This window comes from Suncus etruscus, chromosome 18 (genome assembly GCF_024139225.1).
Source record: "Suncus etruscus isolate mSunEtr1 chromosome 18, mSunEtr1.pri.cur, whole genome shotgun sequence".
In the NCBI taxonomy this organism is placed as follows: domain Eukaryota; kingdom Metazoa; phylum Chordata; class Mammalia; order Eulipotyphla; family Soricidae; genus Suncus; species Suncus etruscus.
This window is the reverse complement of record NC_064865.1, coordinates 11,244,406-11,261,774: the sequence shown is the minus strand read 5'-3', so window position 1 is coordinate 11,261,774 and position 17,369 is coordinate 11,244,406. Positions and strand designations below refer to the sequence as shown.

Genomic DNA, 17,369 nt, shown 5'->3' with positions numbered 1-17,369 from the left:
ATTATGCTCTATCCCTGGAACACCTTCTGCTCCCTGGAGACCCATCAGGATTGACCCCTGAGCACAGATCCAGGATTATATCCTGAATACAACAAGATATGCACTGAAATAAAAAATAGAAACTATTTAGGCCACAGGCCTGGCACTAATATTTATAATAGAAACCAATTGATGCTAGATACTTAAATCTCTGAGTTATATGTTGTTTCTCATCTTTAATTAGTTTTAATACCTCAGGTATAAAAAAGGTTAATCAAGTTTATAATGCTTTATTAAACTTGGTAGAAACTTATCCAAAATAATTACTTTCTGATATATTACCATCACTTTCCTATCATTAGTGCCCTGAAAGTTAACAAAGAATGTGTTAAATGTTGCTAGCTTTGAACATCTCATGACTCTGATGAGTTTCTCTTCCATTTAAAGTCCCAAAGTATTGAAGATTGGAATATACAGAAGAACCATTATGGAAGCAAAACAATAATCTTCCATTCATCTCTTCAAATAAGGGTTCAAAGTAATGAAGAATATGAAACTCAGTGCAAAATACTACATACACATCAACTGTGCTGGAGGCTGTATGATATCATATCTGTACTCTTCAAAACAGAATCCAAACATTTGAAATTAAAATGCATTTTCCTTTCATTATGCCTGTCCTCAATAAAAAATGTGCCATCCTGTTATGGTCATAGTTCCCTGAGAGAAAGCTTACTATAAAATTCTCACACCAACCTTCTAAGCTCAGTTGAAGACAAAGTGCAGAATATGTTAGTAGGTTTATTTCACCTGCTATCGAGGCTTCATATCTGCACTAGAAGTTGACAGAATTTGGTTTTGCTGTGTAAGATGTACAAAATTTATTCAATCAAATGCTCCTAAAATTTAGGAAGCCAAGAAAAAATATATATATGTATGTGTTTGTATGCAGCAAATTTATCATCAACCTACAAAAGAAAAGTCCTCATGATTATCATAGCTTAGCCCATATAATGCCTAAAAGAATTTACAGCTCTTTCATAATCCAATGTCTATAAAGACAAGGAAAAGCCTCGAAGGAAAATGGTACCATACTTAAGAAAGTGATATCTTTTATTAGTACAGTAAAGTCCTATTTTTATGGAATAGGATGGGTCTGAGGTCATTCCATAAAATTGATTTCCCAGAAAATGGAAATAGGCAATTTACCCTAAGAATTTTATTGAAAAATTATGCTATTCTATTTGAATAATGATGGGAATGTTCTACACGTTTCCTTTATTAATGAATTAAAATACACAAAACACCATAAAATTATATTAGAGGTTCAAAAGTATCACTTAAATCTTCTTTATCAGTCACTTTCATTTTGTAAAATCAGCAGTTCCATTAAAATCGTATTATGTAAAAATGGGTTTTTACTGTAATAATAGTTATTACCTATTTAGCTCCCAAGGATGTTGTGAAAATTAAATAATAAGCCATTGGAAAGCAAATACAAAGTGTTTCTAATACCAGGGGCCAAAAGGGGCAGCCAGATGGAAAAATAAAAGAAAAGAGCACTCGATTCATTAAAAATCATAGCTTTCATCTGTAATCCCATTACTGCCAATCTCTTTGCTGTGGTCATATTCACTGATATTATCTCAAATAACCTTCTCAAAATCATGATATATTAATTATGGTCTCATGTTATAGATGATAATCAGGAAGATTTAAAACTTGTCCAGTGTTGAAAAATATCACAATTCACAGGTGAACCAGATTTACCTGGTCAACGGTCTTTCCTTTTATTCCTAGGCTTCCCATATATTGCCTAGTATTTCATATTTAACCCTTAGGTTTATTTTTATCTCATTATTTACTTCAGATGCCTTTTCTCTAAGTTAATCTCTCCTATTCACCTGAAACACTGCAATTATAAATTTTAGGCTGTTTTATTACAGCTATTTCTTACAATATTATGAATTTTGTGCTATATTAACCCCCTCTCTAAATCACTGTGTATTTGAGGTCACATTTATACATGACTTGCCTTTGGGGAGTCAGATCTTGAGCATCTACTACAGTGTCTTAAGCAACAGTAAGTGTTCAGTAAATGATGGTTAAATAGAATTGAATTAAACTATGTTAGCTGTCAAATGCAAAGCAAATACTTTTACCAAAGACTTTGAAAAATTTCTCTGGTGTTCCCATATGTATGTATATAATGGAATTATGATAAGATTAAATTCCTCAAGTACAGTATCCAACATATGGCAGGCACTCAATAAATAGTAGAGCTCTGTTTCCTTTTTCATTCCAACTGAAGGAAATAAACTTAACTTTTATTAGTGGGTATAAATTCAATATAACATGCAGTCTTCTGATTTGAACAAGTCAGACCAGAAAAGAATAACAAGACTTTAAATGATACAATAAAGTGTTAGAGCACTGGAATCCAGCTGTGCGATTTTTCTGCCAGTGTATAGACAAGTTACTTGACCTCTATGTGTATCTCATTCCTCATAAATGAAAGGAAAGACAACAGCATCTACTCATAAGGAAGTTGTAATGCATTGAGAAAATGCATGTAGAACACTAAGCACAATCCATCACACATAATAAGAACTCAAATTATGGTTTTTGCTATCATCATGACAATAAAAATTACTTCTAAGGAGAATTACAGAAGACAACATATTGCACAGATCTTTAAATCTTATAGTTGTATTATGTCAAGTTGTCAAATGTAAAGATTCATTTCTGCTATCAGATTACAGGTGGCACATCTGAGGTTGCATATTCACTCGAGTAATAATTATTATTATCCAGAATGAAGAAAACCAGAGAGCTTGAAAATATCAAGAATATACAACTAAGGTATATGTACAGAGGAGGTGTATTCAATGCAATCTAAAATCAAATGTTCTTTGAAGGCCATATCGTAAGTGTTAATAATCATAGAAAAACAGCTTATTTGTGACATTAACATGGAATGAAATAATAGATATATGCTATCTGCTATTTAGAAAATTTGCTTGAATTAAAAGATGGTATATTGCTAAAGATGAAAGAGGCAATATGGAGAGTGAAGACTTCATTTATTAGAGATTACACATCAAGTTTTATGCAGCTACCATTTGGAAAATAAAAATAACCAAAGAACAGGATTTTAAAAAAAAATCTTTACGTCTCTAATGCTCAGTCATAAAAAAGGACAAATAGAGATACTTTATAGGTCTTATAGTAATGCCTTCCCCACTTTTTCCCCCAGACCACTATTTTGTGTCACTTGGGATTACCTTCTTGAAGAATTTAGGCACATCCCATCAAAAATGGAATGAAGAAGAAAATGCCAGGAGCTCCCAGCAGTCAGAACATACAATGAATGTGATCAGCTGCAGAATCAAGCATGATATCTGAAGCCAGAGCAGTGGTGCAAGTGGTAGGATGTCTTCCTTGTATGGTGCTAACCTAGGATGGACCGGGGGTTCGATTCCATGTTTCCCATATGGTCCCCCAAGCCAGGAGCAATTTCTGAGCGCATAGCCAGGAATAACCTCTGAACGTCATGGGGTGTGACCCAGAAACCCCAAAAAGGCATGATATCTAATATTTTTTTTTACCTATCATAAATGCCCCCAAGCAATACCAGATACTTGGCAACCTTCGAAAGGTTCCCCTGCTTCCTGTCTGTAGTGAGAGAAAAGCTTACTGGGGATGAGGGGTGACTTAAAGCTTAAGGCTAAGTCTGCTGGGTAAAAATATCAAAGAAGTGGCTGAAAACGAACAAATTGTCTTCCTTTCTGTATATTAGTGACTCATGAGCTTGTTTACTCAAAATTCGATATCCATTGAGAAAGGTGGTTGATCCCGAACTGGATGATAATAATTAACTTTGCTTCTTTTTGAGAGGCGGTGTTGACTTGTGGGTCACCCCTAGCAATGCTCAGGGGCTAGTCCTGGCTTTGCATTTAAGAAATATTCCTGTATATTTTGGAGATTAGCCCCTTATCTGATGGGTATTGGGTGAATAGTTTCTCCCACTCAGTGGGTGGCTCTTGTATCCTGGGCACTATTTCCTTTGAGGTGCAGAAGCTTCTCAGCTTAATATATTCCCATCTGTTAATCTCTGCTTTCACTTGCTTGGAGAGTGCAGTTTCCTCCTTGAAGATGCCTGTAATGTCCTGTAGTGTTTTGCCTATGTGCTGTTCTATATATCTTATGGTTTTGGGGCTGATATCGAGGTCTTTAATCCATTTGGATTTTACCTTCGTACATGATGTTAGCTGGGGGTCTAAGTTCAATTTTTTGCAAGTGGCTATCCAATTGTGCCAACACCACTTGTTGAAGAGGCTTTCCCTGCTCCATTTAGGATTTCCTGCTCCTTTATCAAAAATTAGATGGTTGTATCTCTGGGGAACATTTTCTGAGTATTCAAGCCTATTCCACTGATCTGAGGACCTATCCTTATTCCAATACCATGCTGTTTTGATAATTGTTGCTTTGTAGTACAGTTTAAAGTTGGGAAAAGTAATTCCTCCCATATTCTTTTTCCCAATGATTGCTTTAGCTATTCGAGGGTGTTTATTGTTCCAAATGAATACAAGGCACTGACAGAACTTTACAAGAAAAAAACATCTAACCCCATCAAAAAATGGGGAGAAGAAATGAACAGACACTTTGACAAAGAAGAAATACGCATGGCCAAAAGACACATGAAAAAATGTTCCACATCACTAATCATCAGGGAGATGCAAATCAAAACAACGATGAGATACCACCTCACACCCCAGAGAATGGCACACATCACAAAGAATGAGAATAAACAGTGTTGGCGGGGATGTGGAGAGAAAGGAACTCTTATCCACTGCTGGTGGGAATGCTGTCTAGTTCAACCTTTATGGAAAGCGATATGGAGATTCCTCCAAAAACTGGAAATCGAGCTCCCATACGATCCAGCTATACCACTCCTAGGAATATACCCTAGGAACACAAAAATACAATACAAAAACCCCTTCCTTACACCTATATTCATTGCAGCTCTATTTACCATAGCAAGACTCTGGAAACAACCAAGATGCCCTTCAACAGACGAATGGCTAAAGAAACTGTGGTACATATACACAATGGAATATTATGCAGCTGTCAGGAGAGATGAAGTCATGAAATTTTTCCTATACATGGATGTACATGGAATCTATTATGCTGAGTGAAATAAGTCAGAGAGAGAGAGAAAAATGCAGAATGGTCTCACTCATCTATGGGTTTTAAGAAAAATGAAAGACACCCTTGTAATAATAATTTTCAGACACAAAAGAGAAAAGAGCTGGAAGTTCCAGCTCACCTCAGGAAGCTCACCACAAAGAGTGATGAGTTTAGTTAGAGAAATAACTACATTTTGAACTGTCCTAATATTGAGAATGTATGAGGGAAATGTAGAGCCTGTTTAGGGTACAGGCAGGGGTTGGGGGGGGAGGAGGGAGATTTGGGACTTGGGTGATGGGAATGTTGCACTGGTGATGGGTGGTGTTCCTTTTATGACTGAAACCCAAACACAATCATGTATGTAATCAAGGTGTTTAAATAAAAAAAAAATTAAAAAAAAAAAAAAAGAAATATTCCTGGCAGTGCTTGGAGAACCATATAGGATTCTGAGGATCAAACCTGGGTTGGCTGCAGGCCAAATAAGCACTCTACCCGATGCATTATCTTTCCAGCCCCGATAATAGTTCCTTTATATACTTTTTCCATCATTTCTAATTGTATGCACAGCTATAAGCATACCGCCATATACTCAGTATTGGAATATTAAATTTATTAAGACTATATTTTAATTACAGTGCCTTCGTTTTTGTCATAAATCTACACAACTATTATTCTTTTGTTTGTTTTTTTTTTTCTTTTTTTTTTTTTTGTTTGTTTTTGGGCCACACCCCGTGACGCTCAAGGGTTACTCCTGGCTATGCGCTAAGAAATCACTCCTGGCTTGGGTAACCATATGGAATGCTGGGGTTCAAACCACAGTCCGGTCAATTCTAGGCTAGAGCGAGCAAGGCAGGTGCCTTAAGCCCTGCGCCACCACTTTAGTCCTTATTCTTTTGTGTACTCATTATCTTTTTAGAAACAAAGGCACATAATTAGCTAAGAATATAGACCTACAATCACTTTCCTGGGTTAAAATGATAACTGCAAACCAAATTACAATGAACAAGTTCTTACTATCCTAATCTTCTATTTCTCCACCAGCAAAAAACATGGATAATACAGCAGGTAGAGTGTCTTGCATGTGGCCAATTGTGTTCTATCCCTGACATTCCATAGGGTTTCATGAGCATACCAGAAGTATTTCTGAGTGCAGAGATAGGAGTAACCCCTGAATACTGCCAGGTGTGTCCCCAAAACAAAACAAAAAAATGTCTGATTTAATTTATAAATGAATAAAGGTTTCCTCTGTACAGATATTTAATACTGGCATAAAAGTTCAAATGAAACAATAACAGAAGTTAAGTCTTTTAGAAAAAATATATTTGCTTTTGTAAAAATATTTTCTTCTCAGAATATGAAAATTTTCTGACTTCTATAAGTTCTCTGTTAAGAAAGAAATTTAGGGTCTAGCTCTAGAGCAATAGCACAACAGATAAGATGTTTGATTTGCAAGTGGCTGACCGGGTTTGATCCTTGGAATACCATATGATCTTCTGAAATGGCTAAGAGTAATTTCTGAGCATAGAGTCAAATTCAACCCGAATGCTGTGGAGTATGGCTCAAAAACAAAAATGTTATCATCCTCGGACCCACAATAGAGAGAGAAGGAGACAGGGTAGAAGAGAGAGAGAGACAGACAGACAGACAGACAGACAGACAGACAGACAGACAGACAGACAGACAGAGAGAAACAGAGATGAAAATAATTCATTATGGGTCAAAGGGACACAGGTTTGCCAGTGATGTTAAGAAATCACAGACCTACATATACAGACATAGAGTCAACAGCACTGAAATCATGAAACTTAAAAAGACTTAAAAATGTTCTTGTCGGGGCCAGAAAGGTATCATGGAGGTAGCGTGTTTGCCTTGCATGCAGAAGGACAGTGATTTGAATTCCGGCCTCCCATATGGTCTCCAGAGACTGCCAGGAGTGATTTCTGAACATAGAGCCAAGAGTAACCCCTGAGAGCTGCCAGGTGTGATTCAAACCACCACCACCCCCCCAAAGTTCCTGTCAAGATGGCAATCTGGGTTGGGGATGAGATGTGTGATGAAACTTGGCAGCATTGGTGGAAGGAAATCAACACAGTTGGTAGAATTGGTGCTAGAACAGAATGAATTCATGTATGTCTGAAACTAAAATATGAATAATTTTATATCATGATGATTTAATAAAATAAAAAGATTTTTCAAAATAGGAAAAATGATGAGTCTTTGGTTTCTATATCTGAGAATCTTTTTTATACATGTACATTTACATGCATACAGATCTAGATAGAGTGATAGAAAGTCAGAAACAGAAAAATGGTAGGTGGAGATGTAAGTATTTGTATATTGTAGAGAAACAAATTAATAGATTTTTAAAATATTTATCTTCCTCTTCTTGAATCTTTGAAAAAAATCATTCAATAATTGAGCTTATTATACTTCTTTTTTGTCATATACATGCAGCTTTATAAAAGGCATATTCAAAAATCCTTCTTTCCATTAATCTTAATTAATTCTATGACATATGAGAAAAATTACTCAGCTAATTTCTTGCTCTCTTCTTAGCATGGTAGTTATGTACTCCACTTATAGAGGAAGAACAATAGAATATATTTTTTGGATTACACTAGATTATTAATTTCTTTTCTATTAAACCATAAAAAAGATTGTAGAATAAGTGCCCACTTACTTCTATATATTTTACTGTTTTACATAACAGATATAAATGACAAATAGATGACAATGAAATTGGCTTGAATGAGTATCTCTGATGATTTAATTCATGATCTGTTTTACTTACTGGGTAAAATCAGGACATCATCCCCAGGACCTGGAACTGTATGGTTATATCCACCCCAGCCCTTTTCAACTCCAGTCCATGCTTCAGGGAGAGACCACTTTAAAGCTGACTCCGCTGTAGAAGTAGAAGCTAGAAAATAAAAATCAAGAGTTACTCTAGAAATTAAATTCTTTCGATAATTGGTCATTCTATCCTCATTTTAAGATGCCAGCAAGAAAGTACAGAAATAGGGAACATTGTTTGCACAAGACCAACCTGGGTTCTAGCCTTGACAACAAATGATTTCCCAAGATTCTAATAGGAGTGATCCTTGAGCACATAGTCAGAGTATGTCCAAAACACTGCAGGGTACCACACAGCCCTCTACTCTGTGCTTATACCTCACAGCATTCTTTAGATAGACAATTGATATTTCACAACCTTCAGATATATAATTCTCAGGTATAAAGCAAGTAATTATCTAATATCCCATTTTGCAACTAGTTCCCCAGAAAAATTATTTTACTTTGGTGGGTAGATATTTCTGTTTTGCTTTATTATAAACCTTATATATGCTTATTATGGGAACAGTTGGTAAATGCAAAAAGAAAACATAATAATTGCCTCCAGTCTCACCACCTATTAACCTTTACTTTGAATTTCCTTCCAGATTGTCTAAATATTTTATATAGCTGATATTTTATTATATTGATGATATTTTTAGTCTTCATTTAGACTCAGCAGTTTTTAATTTTCTAATAGTATTAAAACTATGAAATATAATTTTGATGGCTTGTATTCATCCAGATTTTATTATATTGATGAGATTTTTAGTTTATATTTTGACTCAGCAGTTTTTAAGTTTCTAATAGTATTAAAACTCTTAAATATAATTTTGATGGATTGTATTCGTCCAGCATGAGAAATATTGAATTTACTTATCTCTAATATTTGGTATTTAGATACTTGCTATTTTCTTTAAAATCATATCTTATGTCTCTGAATGATGTCTCTGAATAATCTGCTAGTAATCCAGATTTTTCTTGAAGAATCTTAGTAGTAGAAATACTAATCTAAATAGTATGACATTCTCACAGCCATTAATGTATATTAATGTTTGGTAACTATATATATATCTATATATCTATATATATAGATATAGATATATAGATATATATATCTCCCATTTAAATAAATTACAGAATTCTTATAGTCTTTAACTATTTTATTAATAATTCTCACAATAATCATAACAAAATATATAGAATATAAAGATAATAAACCCAAAGACTAATTTCTTCTCAATCATCTCACTGACCTATCCCAAGAGAATTCAAATACAAATAGATTAACTTCCACTGCAGATTGTCTGGCATCTCGTCATGCGCAAGACCACAATGAGTTGTACCAAAAGATCTCTTTGGAATGTGATTCCCAGGGTAAAGTCAAAGGGCAGAGTTGAAAGGAAGAAACATTCCCAGCTGATAAAGAGTTGTCTACCAATACAGACCTTCTTTTATTTGGTATTATTTTAGTATTTCAAACTAAACCATACATGGAATTAAAGTCTTTTAGGGGAAGTATATTTGCTCTGTGAAAAGGGTTTTCTTTTCAAGCTGCTGGAAGTTTCAAGAGCTCACATGATAAAAATGGGAAGAAATATTATCTATTACTTGCCATTTTTGCAAGTAAATAATGGGAGCCTTCTCTTGCAGATTAATTCTAATGAAGTTGTATACTTGCCTAAAAAGAAATAATAGTGTTGTGGGAGAAGGGTAGACCTTGAGGGCATACAGTATACAAAGACAAAGAGTTGGTTTCTCATCATGGGGGGGGGGACAATATGCACAAGAAAATAAACACTGATATTTTATTTGGACTATATACATTTTAGGATACTGATGAGGCCTCTATATAACCAAACAGCAAGCAAAAATTACACAGAAAAATGAATGTAAATGATGAGAGAGTTCTCAGAGTCAGAATAAATATACTTTAGTATCTCCCAAAAGGTTAAGTTCAAAAAGTGTATTAAGGATCTGATGATCCCAGGGCATTATGCTGTTATAAATAAAAAAAATATCTAAGGTGATAACCCTGAGAAATGCTTTAATTCTACTCCCCAGAGTTATGCTATAATTTAAGTCCCATGGTAAGTTAGAAGTGCATAGATTATGATCAAGTAGAAATCCTAAGCAATTCAGTTATATCACAAAATATACTCCAAGAAATAGAACAAGTAAACCTCAGAAAAAGACTTTAGAAATAAGTTATTTACACCAATATTATCATTCTGTTCTCATTTTAGCCCAACTTTTCCTCCTTTATCATGCCAGATCTTCTCTAGAGAAGGTGAGAATATTTTTGAATTATCATCAAGGTCAGAAAAAGAGCTATTCCAATGCCTATTTTCATCCAGCACAATTTCAAATAAACATTGAATGGATTCCTTAAAACATCATACAAACATTAACACCTCTAATTTCCTCAACTACATATCACAGATATTGGAACAAACCATCTTTCCTTATGTTATCTTTACTGTTGCTTACAGGAGGGCTGAAACTACCTCTAATCGACCAAACTGAAAATTACATCAAAATTTCATTCTAAGGGATGTTGTGAATAAATTTGACCATTCTCTGCCATACTGCCTAATGATAAGAAAACTTAAGAAGGAAGAAAATTTGTTTCTGTCTTCTTCAGTTATTCACTTTCTGTAGAGTGAATATCAACTTTATACATAGAAAAGGAGAGAAGAATTAAAATATCTGCAAGAAGTAGTCGGAGACAATCAGGGAACACCAGGAGACAGCTCAGTGCTGGAAACCTAAGAAGCAGAGCTGGTCTAAACTGCAGAAGTAAACTTGATAACTTAATTCTCCTAAAAAAGGGAAGAAGTGGCTATTGAAATTGGTCTTCAGGATTTGGGTGGTCCAGGTAAGTGTAGTTTCCATGTCGTGGTTGAAGTAAAAAGGATTATGAATAACACAAGATTGAGGAAGATGCTAGAGATATAAACAAACAAACAAACAAACAAACAAACAGGCCAAATTAAGCCCCCAAAATGTCACTAACATTAACAGTTTGAATAATTTTGATCCTGGCTTTAATATATATACCTAAACATTGGAAAAATTATATTTACCCTGACACTATTGCTAATGAGTTATGGTCAGCATTCCAAGATTCTTTTTTTTTAATATTTTTTATTTAAACACCTTGGTTACCAACATGATTGTGGTTGAGTTTCAGTCATATAAGATGACACCCCCCCATCACCAGTGCAACATTCCCATCACCAATATCCCAAATATCCCTTTTCCCCTCCCTGCCCAAACCTGTACTCTAGACAAGCTTTCTATTTCCCTCATATATTCTCATTGTTAAGATAGTTCTCAATGCAGTTATTTCTCTAACTAAACTTATCACTCTTTGTGGTGAGGTCCATGAGATGGGCTGTAGCATCCAGCCCTCCTCTCTTTTGTCTCTGAAAATTGTTGAGAAATGTCATTCATTTTTCTTAAAACCCATAGATGAGTGAGACCATTTTCCATCTTTCTTTCTCTCTCTCTGTCTCTCTCTCTGTCTCTCTGTCTCTGTCTCTGTCTCTGTCTCTGTCTCTGTCTCTCTCTGTCTCTCTGTCTCTCTCTGTCTCTCTGTCTCTCTCTCTCTCTCTCTCTCTCTCTCTCTCTCTCTCTCTCTCTCTGACTTATTATTGATCCCTAGATTCCTCGTTGTCTCACAGTCCTTAGAGGGCAGGAGTGGGCAATGCTGGCCTTAACCCAGCCTTTTTTTACTTAGGCCTCTGAGTAATTTTGGTTTTGTTTGGGGGCCACACTGGAAGGCACTTGGTGATTATTCCTGGCTCTGATCAGAAATCGTTCCTGGCAGGTTTGGGGGATCATATGGGATGCTGGGAATAGAACCCGGATCCGTCCCAGTTCAGCTGTGTACTATCACTCTGGCCCACTCTGAGTATATTTTATTTGCAGAATGTAGGAAAGGTGGAAGCAGAGGGTGAATCCTGCCTTCAGGGTTCAGTGGTGGGTGGGGACAGTTTTACCCTGAAGATTTTACTCTGACTCCTGCCCTCTATGGAGAATCAGCATTCAAGCTCAGTCATTCCTCCATATGAGACAGCTGCTAATGCTTTCAAAGAAATTGACTTTACCCTCATTGCCATCGAAAAGTATATGTGGCTGTTGGTCATACCTACACTATTTTTAATATGTCATTTTAAGCAATAAAGGGTCTCTAGTGAAAGTCCTTGGTCCCAAACTTTGTAGAATTATATTTTATATTAATTATATATAATTATTGTATAATTATATTAATTGTATTAATTATATTAATATATATTAATAATATTTTCACCAAGCCAGCAAATTAACATATGCCAAAGGGTTTCTGAAATACCAAAAATTATATATCTTAGAATGAATACTAGGTAAATGGGAGAAACCTAAATTCTCATCTAGATTCAATCTCTTTCTAGTGATGTGACAAAGAAAACTGCTTAATCTCTGGCCTTGGATGCTTTTATTTATAAAACTATTTAGGAGAGCCTGTGCCTTCACTTCTGTTGGTAAGATTCTACATGTCAGTGTAACAATCAGCTTTTGATTTTTATTTTCCAGAATGTTGCAGTTGGTTGAATCCAGGCGATGGCTCAAGGTAAGAGTGACCTCTACTGAAAAGTCGTGGATAATGACCAATTTAGTGTCTACAATGCTAATCTTTATGCTATGTGGCCTATCAAACAAAATTAATTTCTTCCTTGATTAGTTATTTTATTTGCTATGGTTTAATTTGTTTTACCTGTCATACCCACCAGTATTAAGGTGCTACACTTGGCATGTTTTGGGAGGATTATTATTTTTTTTTTCCTGGTAGGGCTCAGTATCTGGTGCCAGGGATCAAACCTGGGTTTTCTACCTCAAAGTATGCTCACCAGCCCTTTGTTGTTTTGTTTTGTTTTGTTTTTGTTTTTGGGGGCCCACTCCTGGTGACACTCAGGGGTTACTCCTGGCTATGTGCTCAGAAATCACTCCTGGCTTAGGGGACCAAATGGGACGCTGGGGGATCGAACTGCAGTCCATCCTAGGCTAGTGCCAGCAAAGCTTACATCTTAGTGCTCCACGCCATCACTCTGGCCCCTCATCAACCCTTGAGTTACTCCCTAACAGCATCAGATTTTGTTGTTGGTGTTGTTGTTGTTTTGGTTTTTGGCTCACACCCAGCAATGCTCAGGGATTAATTTTAGCTCTGTGCTCAAGGAATACACATGGTGCCAGGGATCAAATCTCAGATAAAACACTTATAAGACCAGTTCTGAAACCTCTGTACTGTCTTTATGGCCCAAGTAACAGTTACTTTAAGAACATATCTCCATTGATTTTTTTAGTCATTTCAACAATATCCCTGTGTGACCATAAAACTCCATGGAATCAAAGACTGTTCCATGATGGTTATGGATGTATTTTCCCACACCTAACCTAGCATAAAAGGCACTCAATACACAAGGTATTTTGAGACACTAACACAAAAAGAAAGGGAGCTACAAGGGCCAGGGACAATATGGCAAATAAAATATTTGCTTTGGATGTGACCTTCTCAGGTTTGATCACCGGCATCCTCTGTGGTGCCCTAGCACTGTTTTAAATAATCCATGAGTATACAAATTTAAAAGCAAGCCCTAAGCATTGCTGTATATAACATAAATACACACAAACACATAAGCTGAAATTTAAAGCACAACAGACATAAATATGAATTGTTATAGCAGCTCAGGAACTTACAAAATCAAAAGAATTGCATATTTTCCTAATCCAATATGTATGGAGTAATATTCATCAATACTTTTAATTTATACTTTTTGTCCAGTAACTTAACCTCATTTATTTATTAATTTATGTGAAGAATTAGATAATTTTATGATTAACATGGGTTCTGCTTTGACAGACACAAAATGCCACTGGAAATCAAAGGGAAACTTGCCCTTTTAGGAGATTTAGCTCTCCTGCAAATATATAGTTAAATTGACTATGTATAAACAAAAACAAACAATGAAATACATTAGAAGGTGATTATGAGTCATTTAGTCCCTGAGAATTTGGCTTTTATGAGTTAGAAAGATTTCACAGAACCATCTGACTTTTGGAGAGGGTTTGTTTATCCTGATTTCCTGAAATTACTGAGAACAGTTTAAGTTTTAAGATACCCTGAATTTTTTTATTCCATATGGTGGGGGCCTAAGGGCCCATCTGTAGATCTGGGCTTGTATGGGCACATATGTCCATGATTTATGAAATATGCTTATTTACATGTTTTAATTTTGAATTTTGAATGTTTGATTAAAATCAACGCACCCTTCTTATAGCTCTCTTTAAAGTGCAGCCATATTTTAATTATAAGATGACACAATACAGAGGTACTGGCTACAAAAATATAGAAGCCAGTCTAATACTAAACAATAGAATAAAAGGAATTCATAGAAATATTTGAGACATTCTTATCTGCTAGGCATTTCTATTAATACTCACTAGAAGTAGTTGATGGAATACCTTCTTTCACCTGGAGAAATACTTGCACCTGTCCTTCACCTGAAACTGAATACAAAAATTCACTTCAGCATAATGCAAAGATTGTCTTAATATAAAGGTACTTAAATATGAGAAAGGTGTCTTTATTTATATCCTCCCCATCCCAGAAAAAAAATTAAAATAAAAATAGTGAAGTTCTTGTTAGTCTAACAATTGATTTCCACTTTTGGTTTTTATTGCTTTTATTTGATTCAACCAAATTGCAATAAGGTCTCTAAGAGAACAGAAAAATATAAAATAATGAAAACAAAACAAAAACATTCAGCCATATGTTCTTTGGAGGCCTATGTTGGCCAGGAGGGTACACCTCATGGTCTATTTCCCTTCATCATTTTGAAAGCTCAGCTTTTAGAATTCATGTGTTTTTCACCAATAGAGTTCAGATCACCCATGAAATGTATTTGCTTTACCTTTATCCAACAAATTGTCCTTTTAATGAAGGCATTCCTCCACCCCCTCTCTCCTTCCATCTTCTAAGCCAACTGAGCACATTTAAAAGGCCTGGGGTTCATTAATTTTAAGTGTTCAATAAATTAGTGGAAATAATCAAAAGGCCTGATTCTTTCTGATAATGACAATTTGATGTCAGTATAAACCAGTAGATTAAGCTGGGAACATATGCTACTTCGCCAAGAGAGGCTGCTATAATTAAATAGTGAATGCATCTACAAGGTGCTCTCACGCCTGATTAATTAGTAATCAGGTACGCAAACTCTACATTTCGGTAACACCTTGTCTCTTATTGGTTAATTACTTTTCCGCCTTATCAGATGTCATGGAGTCAGGACCTCCCACTACTAGAGGACCGTCTTGGCAGTCCTGGTCAAATCAACATTCTCCATTGCTTTTCCATTAGATCTTGAACTCTTCTTCACTATAGGATGAAGAAGAATCAGAAACATTATTTCTAAGTACAAAAAATTTTTTCCTTTGGAAAATAAATTGGTTTGACTTATGGAACCTTGTTTTGCAAAAATTGTTCCTAATAATTTCAGGCATACCATGTTCTATGATCAATCCTATCACCAGTATGACCTTGCCTCTACCCAATATTACTGAGGTCCCTCCTATTCCCCCAGCTTGCCTCCTGGTCATGCTTTTTTTTTTTTTTAAGTTAAATGTAATTTGGATCTTCTCCTTGCTTTATGTTTGTTCTGTGATCTAGACATATGCCTATACATATACCTCTCCCCTTTCTACACTAATAATGAATTAGGGATCCTGCCCTTCTTCCCCCTCAATTTCTTTCTTTCCTTGTCTTCATTTCTGTAGTTTTGAATAATCTCTAATTCATACATTTCTCCTTATGTTGATCTACACATTCTCTTAAATTGAAAGGCACTGTCATTTGAGACTCACTCTAGTAAAAATTTGTATCACATCAACAATAGTGAATTTAGGATTGCATCAGCAGTTAACTTTGTCTTTAAATATTTGAGTTAGAGGCATCTGTAATGATTTTTTAACAATGTATTTCTATATATGTAACTACTTAAGATTCATGGAACAATCAGAAATCACAAATATAGCATACTCTAATTAGTACCGGTACTAATTAAGTAAATCAGAAAATAGGAGATGAAAATCAACCAATAGCTGAAGTTAAAAGATAAAATAATGTTTTCAAAAGCCCATGCTCTCTCTTTAATACACATCTCTCTCTCTCTCTCTCTCTCTCTCTCTCTCTCTCTCTCTCTCTCTCTCTCTCTCTCTCTCTCTCTCCCCCCCCCCACAGTTCACTAAAATTCTTTCAGTGGAAAGTATTTTTCTTCAACAAAATACTTAAAAATAAACTAAAAAAATGTTTAATCAGAAGAAAAGAGAAAGAGAATGTGGACAAGATGGATCTAAAATGGTGCAGAAGCCTAGTAAAAATCCCCACAGCTACTGCTATGTTCAATCATTGGCCAGCTCCATAGACTCATTTTATGCTCAAAAGAGATATAAATGAAGCTGTGAAAAATCATGATACATCGGCCTCACAATTGAAAACTGAGGCACTCTCAGGAGAAAAGGCAGGCAAAATTTTCAGCAATTACACCCTCAATCCTTAAATTAACGTTGCCACTGATCTTTGTAGATGCCTAACCAACCAAAATTCTAGTTGTATCCATATTTGGGCTGAGATGTCCAAGAATTTTTTGGAGCGAGTGTAGGCAGTCTCACTGGTGTGTGTGTGTGTGTGTGTGTGTGTGTGTGTGTGTGTGTGTCTGTGTGTGTGTGTCTGTGTGTGTGTGTGCGCGCGCGCTCGCCCTGCCCTACAACTGCTGCCATGTCAGCCGCAGAATTTAGAATTACTCATCTGTGCAGCCACATATGCTGCCGCACAACACCTCTAAATTTTTCAATACTGACACTTCAGTAAACACACACAAAATTAGATGTCAAAGTAATGTAGAAACCACCTTAGGTTAACAAACAAAACCAAAAACACAATGATCAGCTTAGCAACAAAACCGCTTAGTAAACCTTCAAACAATGACTTAATGTCCCCGATATGAGATATAGTAATTTTCACAATTTTCTTCTGCTGTAGTTTGTTTTTAAATGATTTTATTATTACTTAATTGTAAAGAAGCAATATAAAGTAAATTATTTTGTACCAACTATGCTGATGAGAATTCAAGGGCAATAGTGGAGAAAATTTTACACTAGTGGTGGGATTGGTGTTGGAAAGTGACAGAAACAAATGTATTATAAGTAACTATATAAAACATGGTTTTTAGATAAAGTAATAATAAAAAATAACAGTGCAAAACATGTAACAATACAGTACTCCTCTACAAGAAAAAAGAGAAATAAAATTCAGTATTTTGTAGTGGAAT

At 35.4% G+C, this 17,369-nt stretch overlaps 1 protein-coding gene across 1 annotated transcript in view; it reads right to left on the bottom strand.

Moving 5' to 3' along the window:
• PKHD1 (PKHD1 ciliary IPT domain containing fibrocystin/polyductin) overlaps positions 1-17,369 on the bottom strand; it is a 507,893-nt gene that overhangs the window by 211,512 nt on the left and 279,012 nt on the right. The window contains exons 50-51 of the mRNA XM_049765224.1: positions 14,485-14,550; positions 7,961-8,089 (exon numbers count right to left, since the gene is read on the bottom strand). Coding sequence (XP_049621181.1) covers positions 7,961-8,089; positions 14,485-14,550 — 195 coding nt within the window. The remainder of the gene's footprint in view (positions 1-7,960; positions 8,090-14,484; positions 14,551-17,369) is intronic.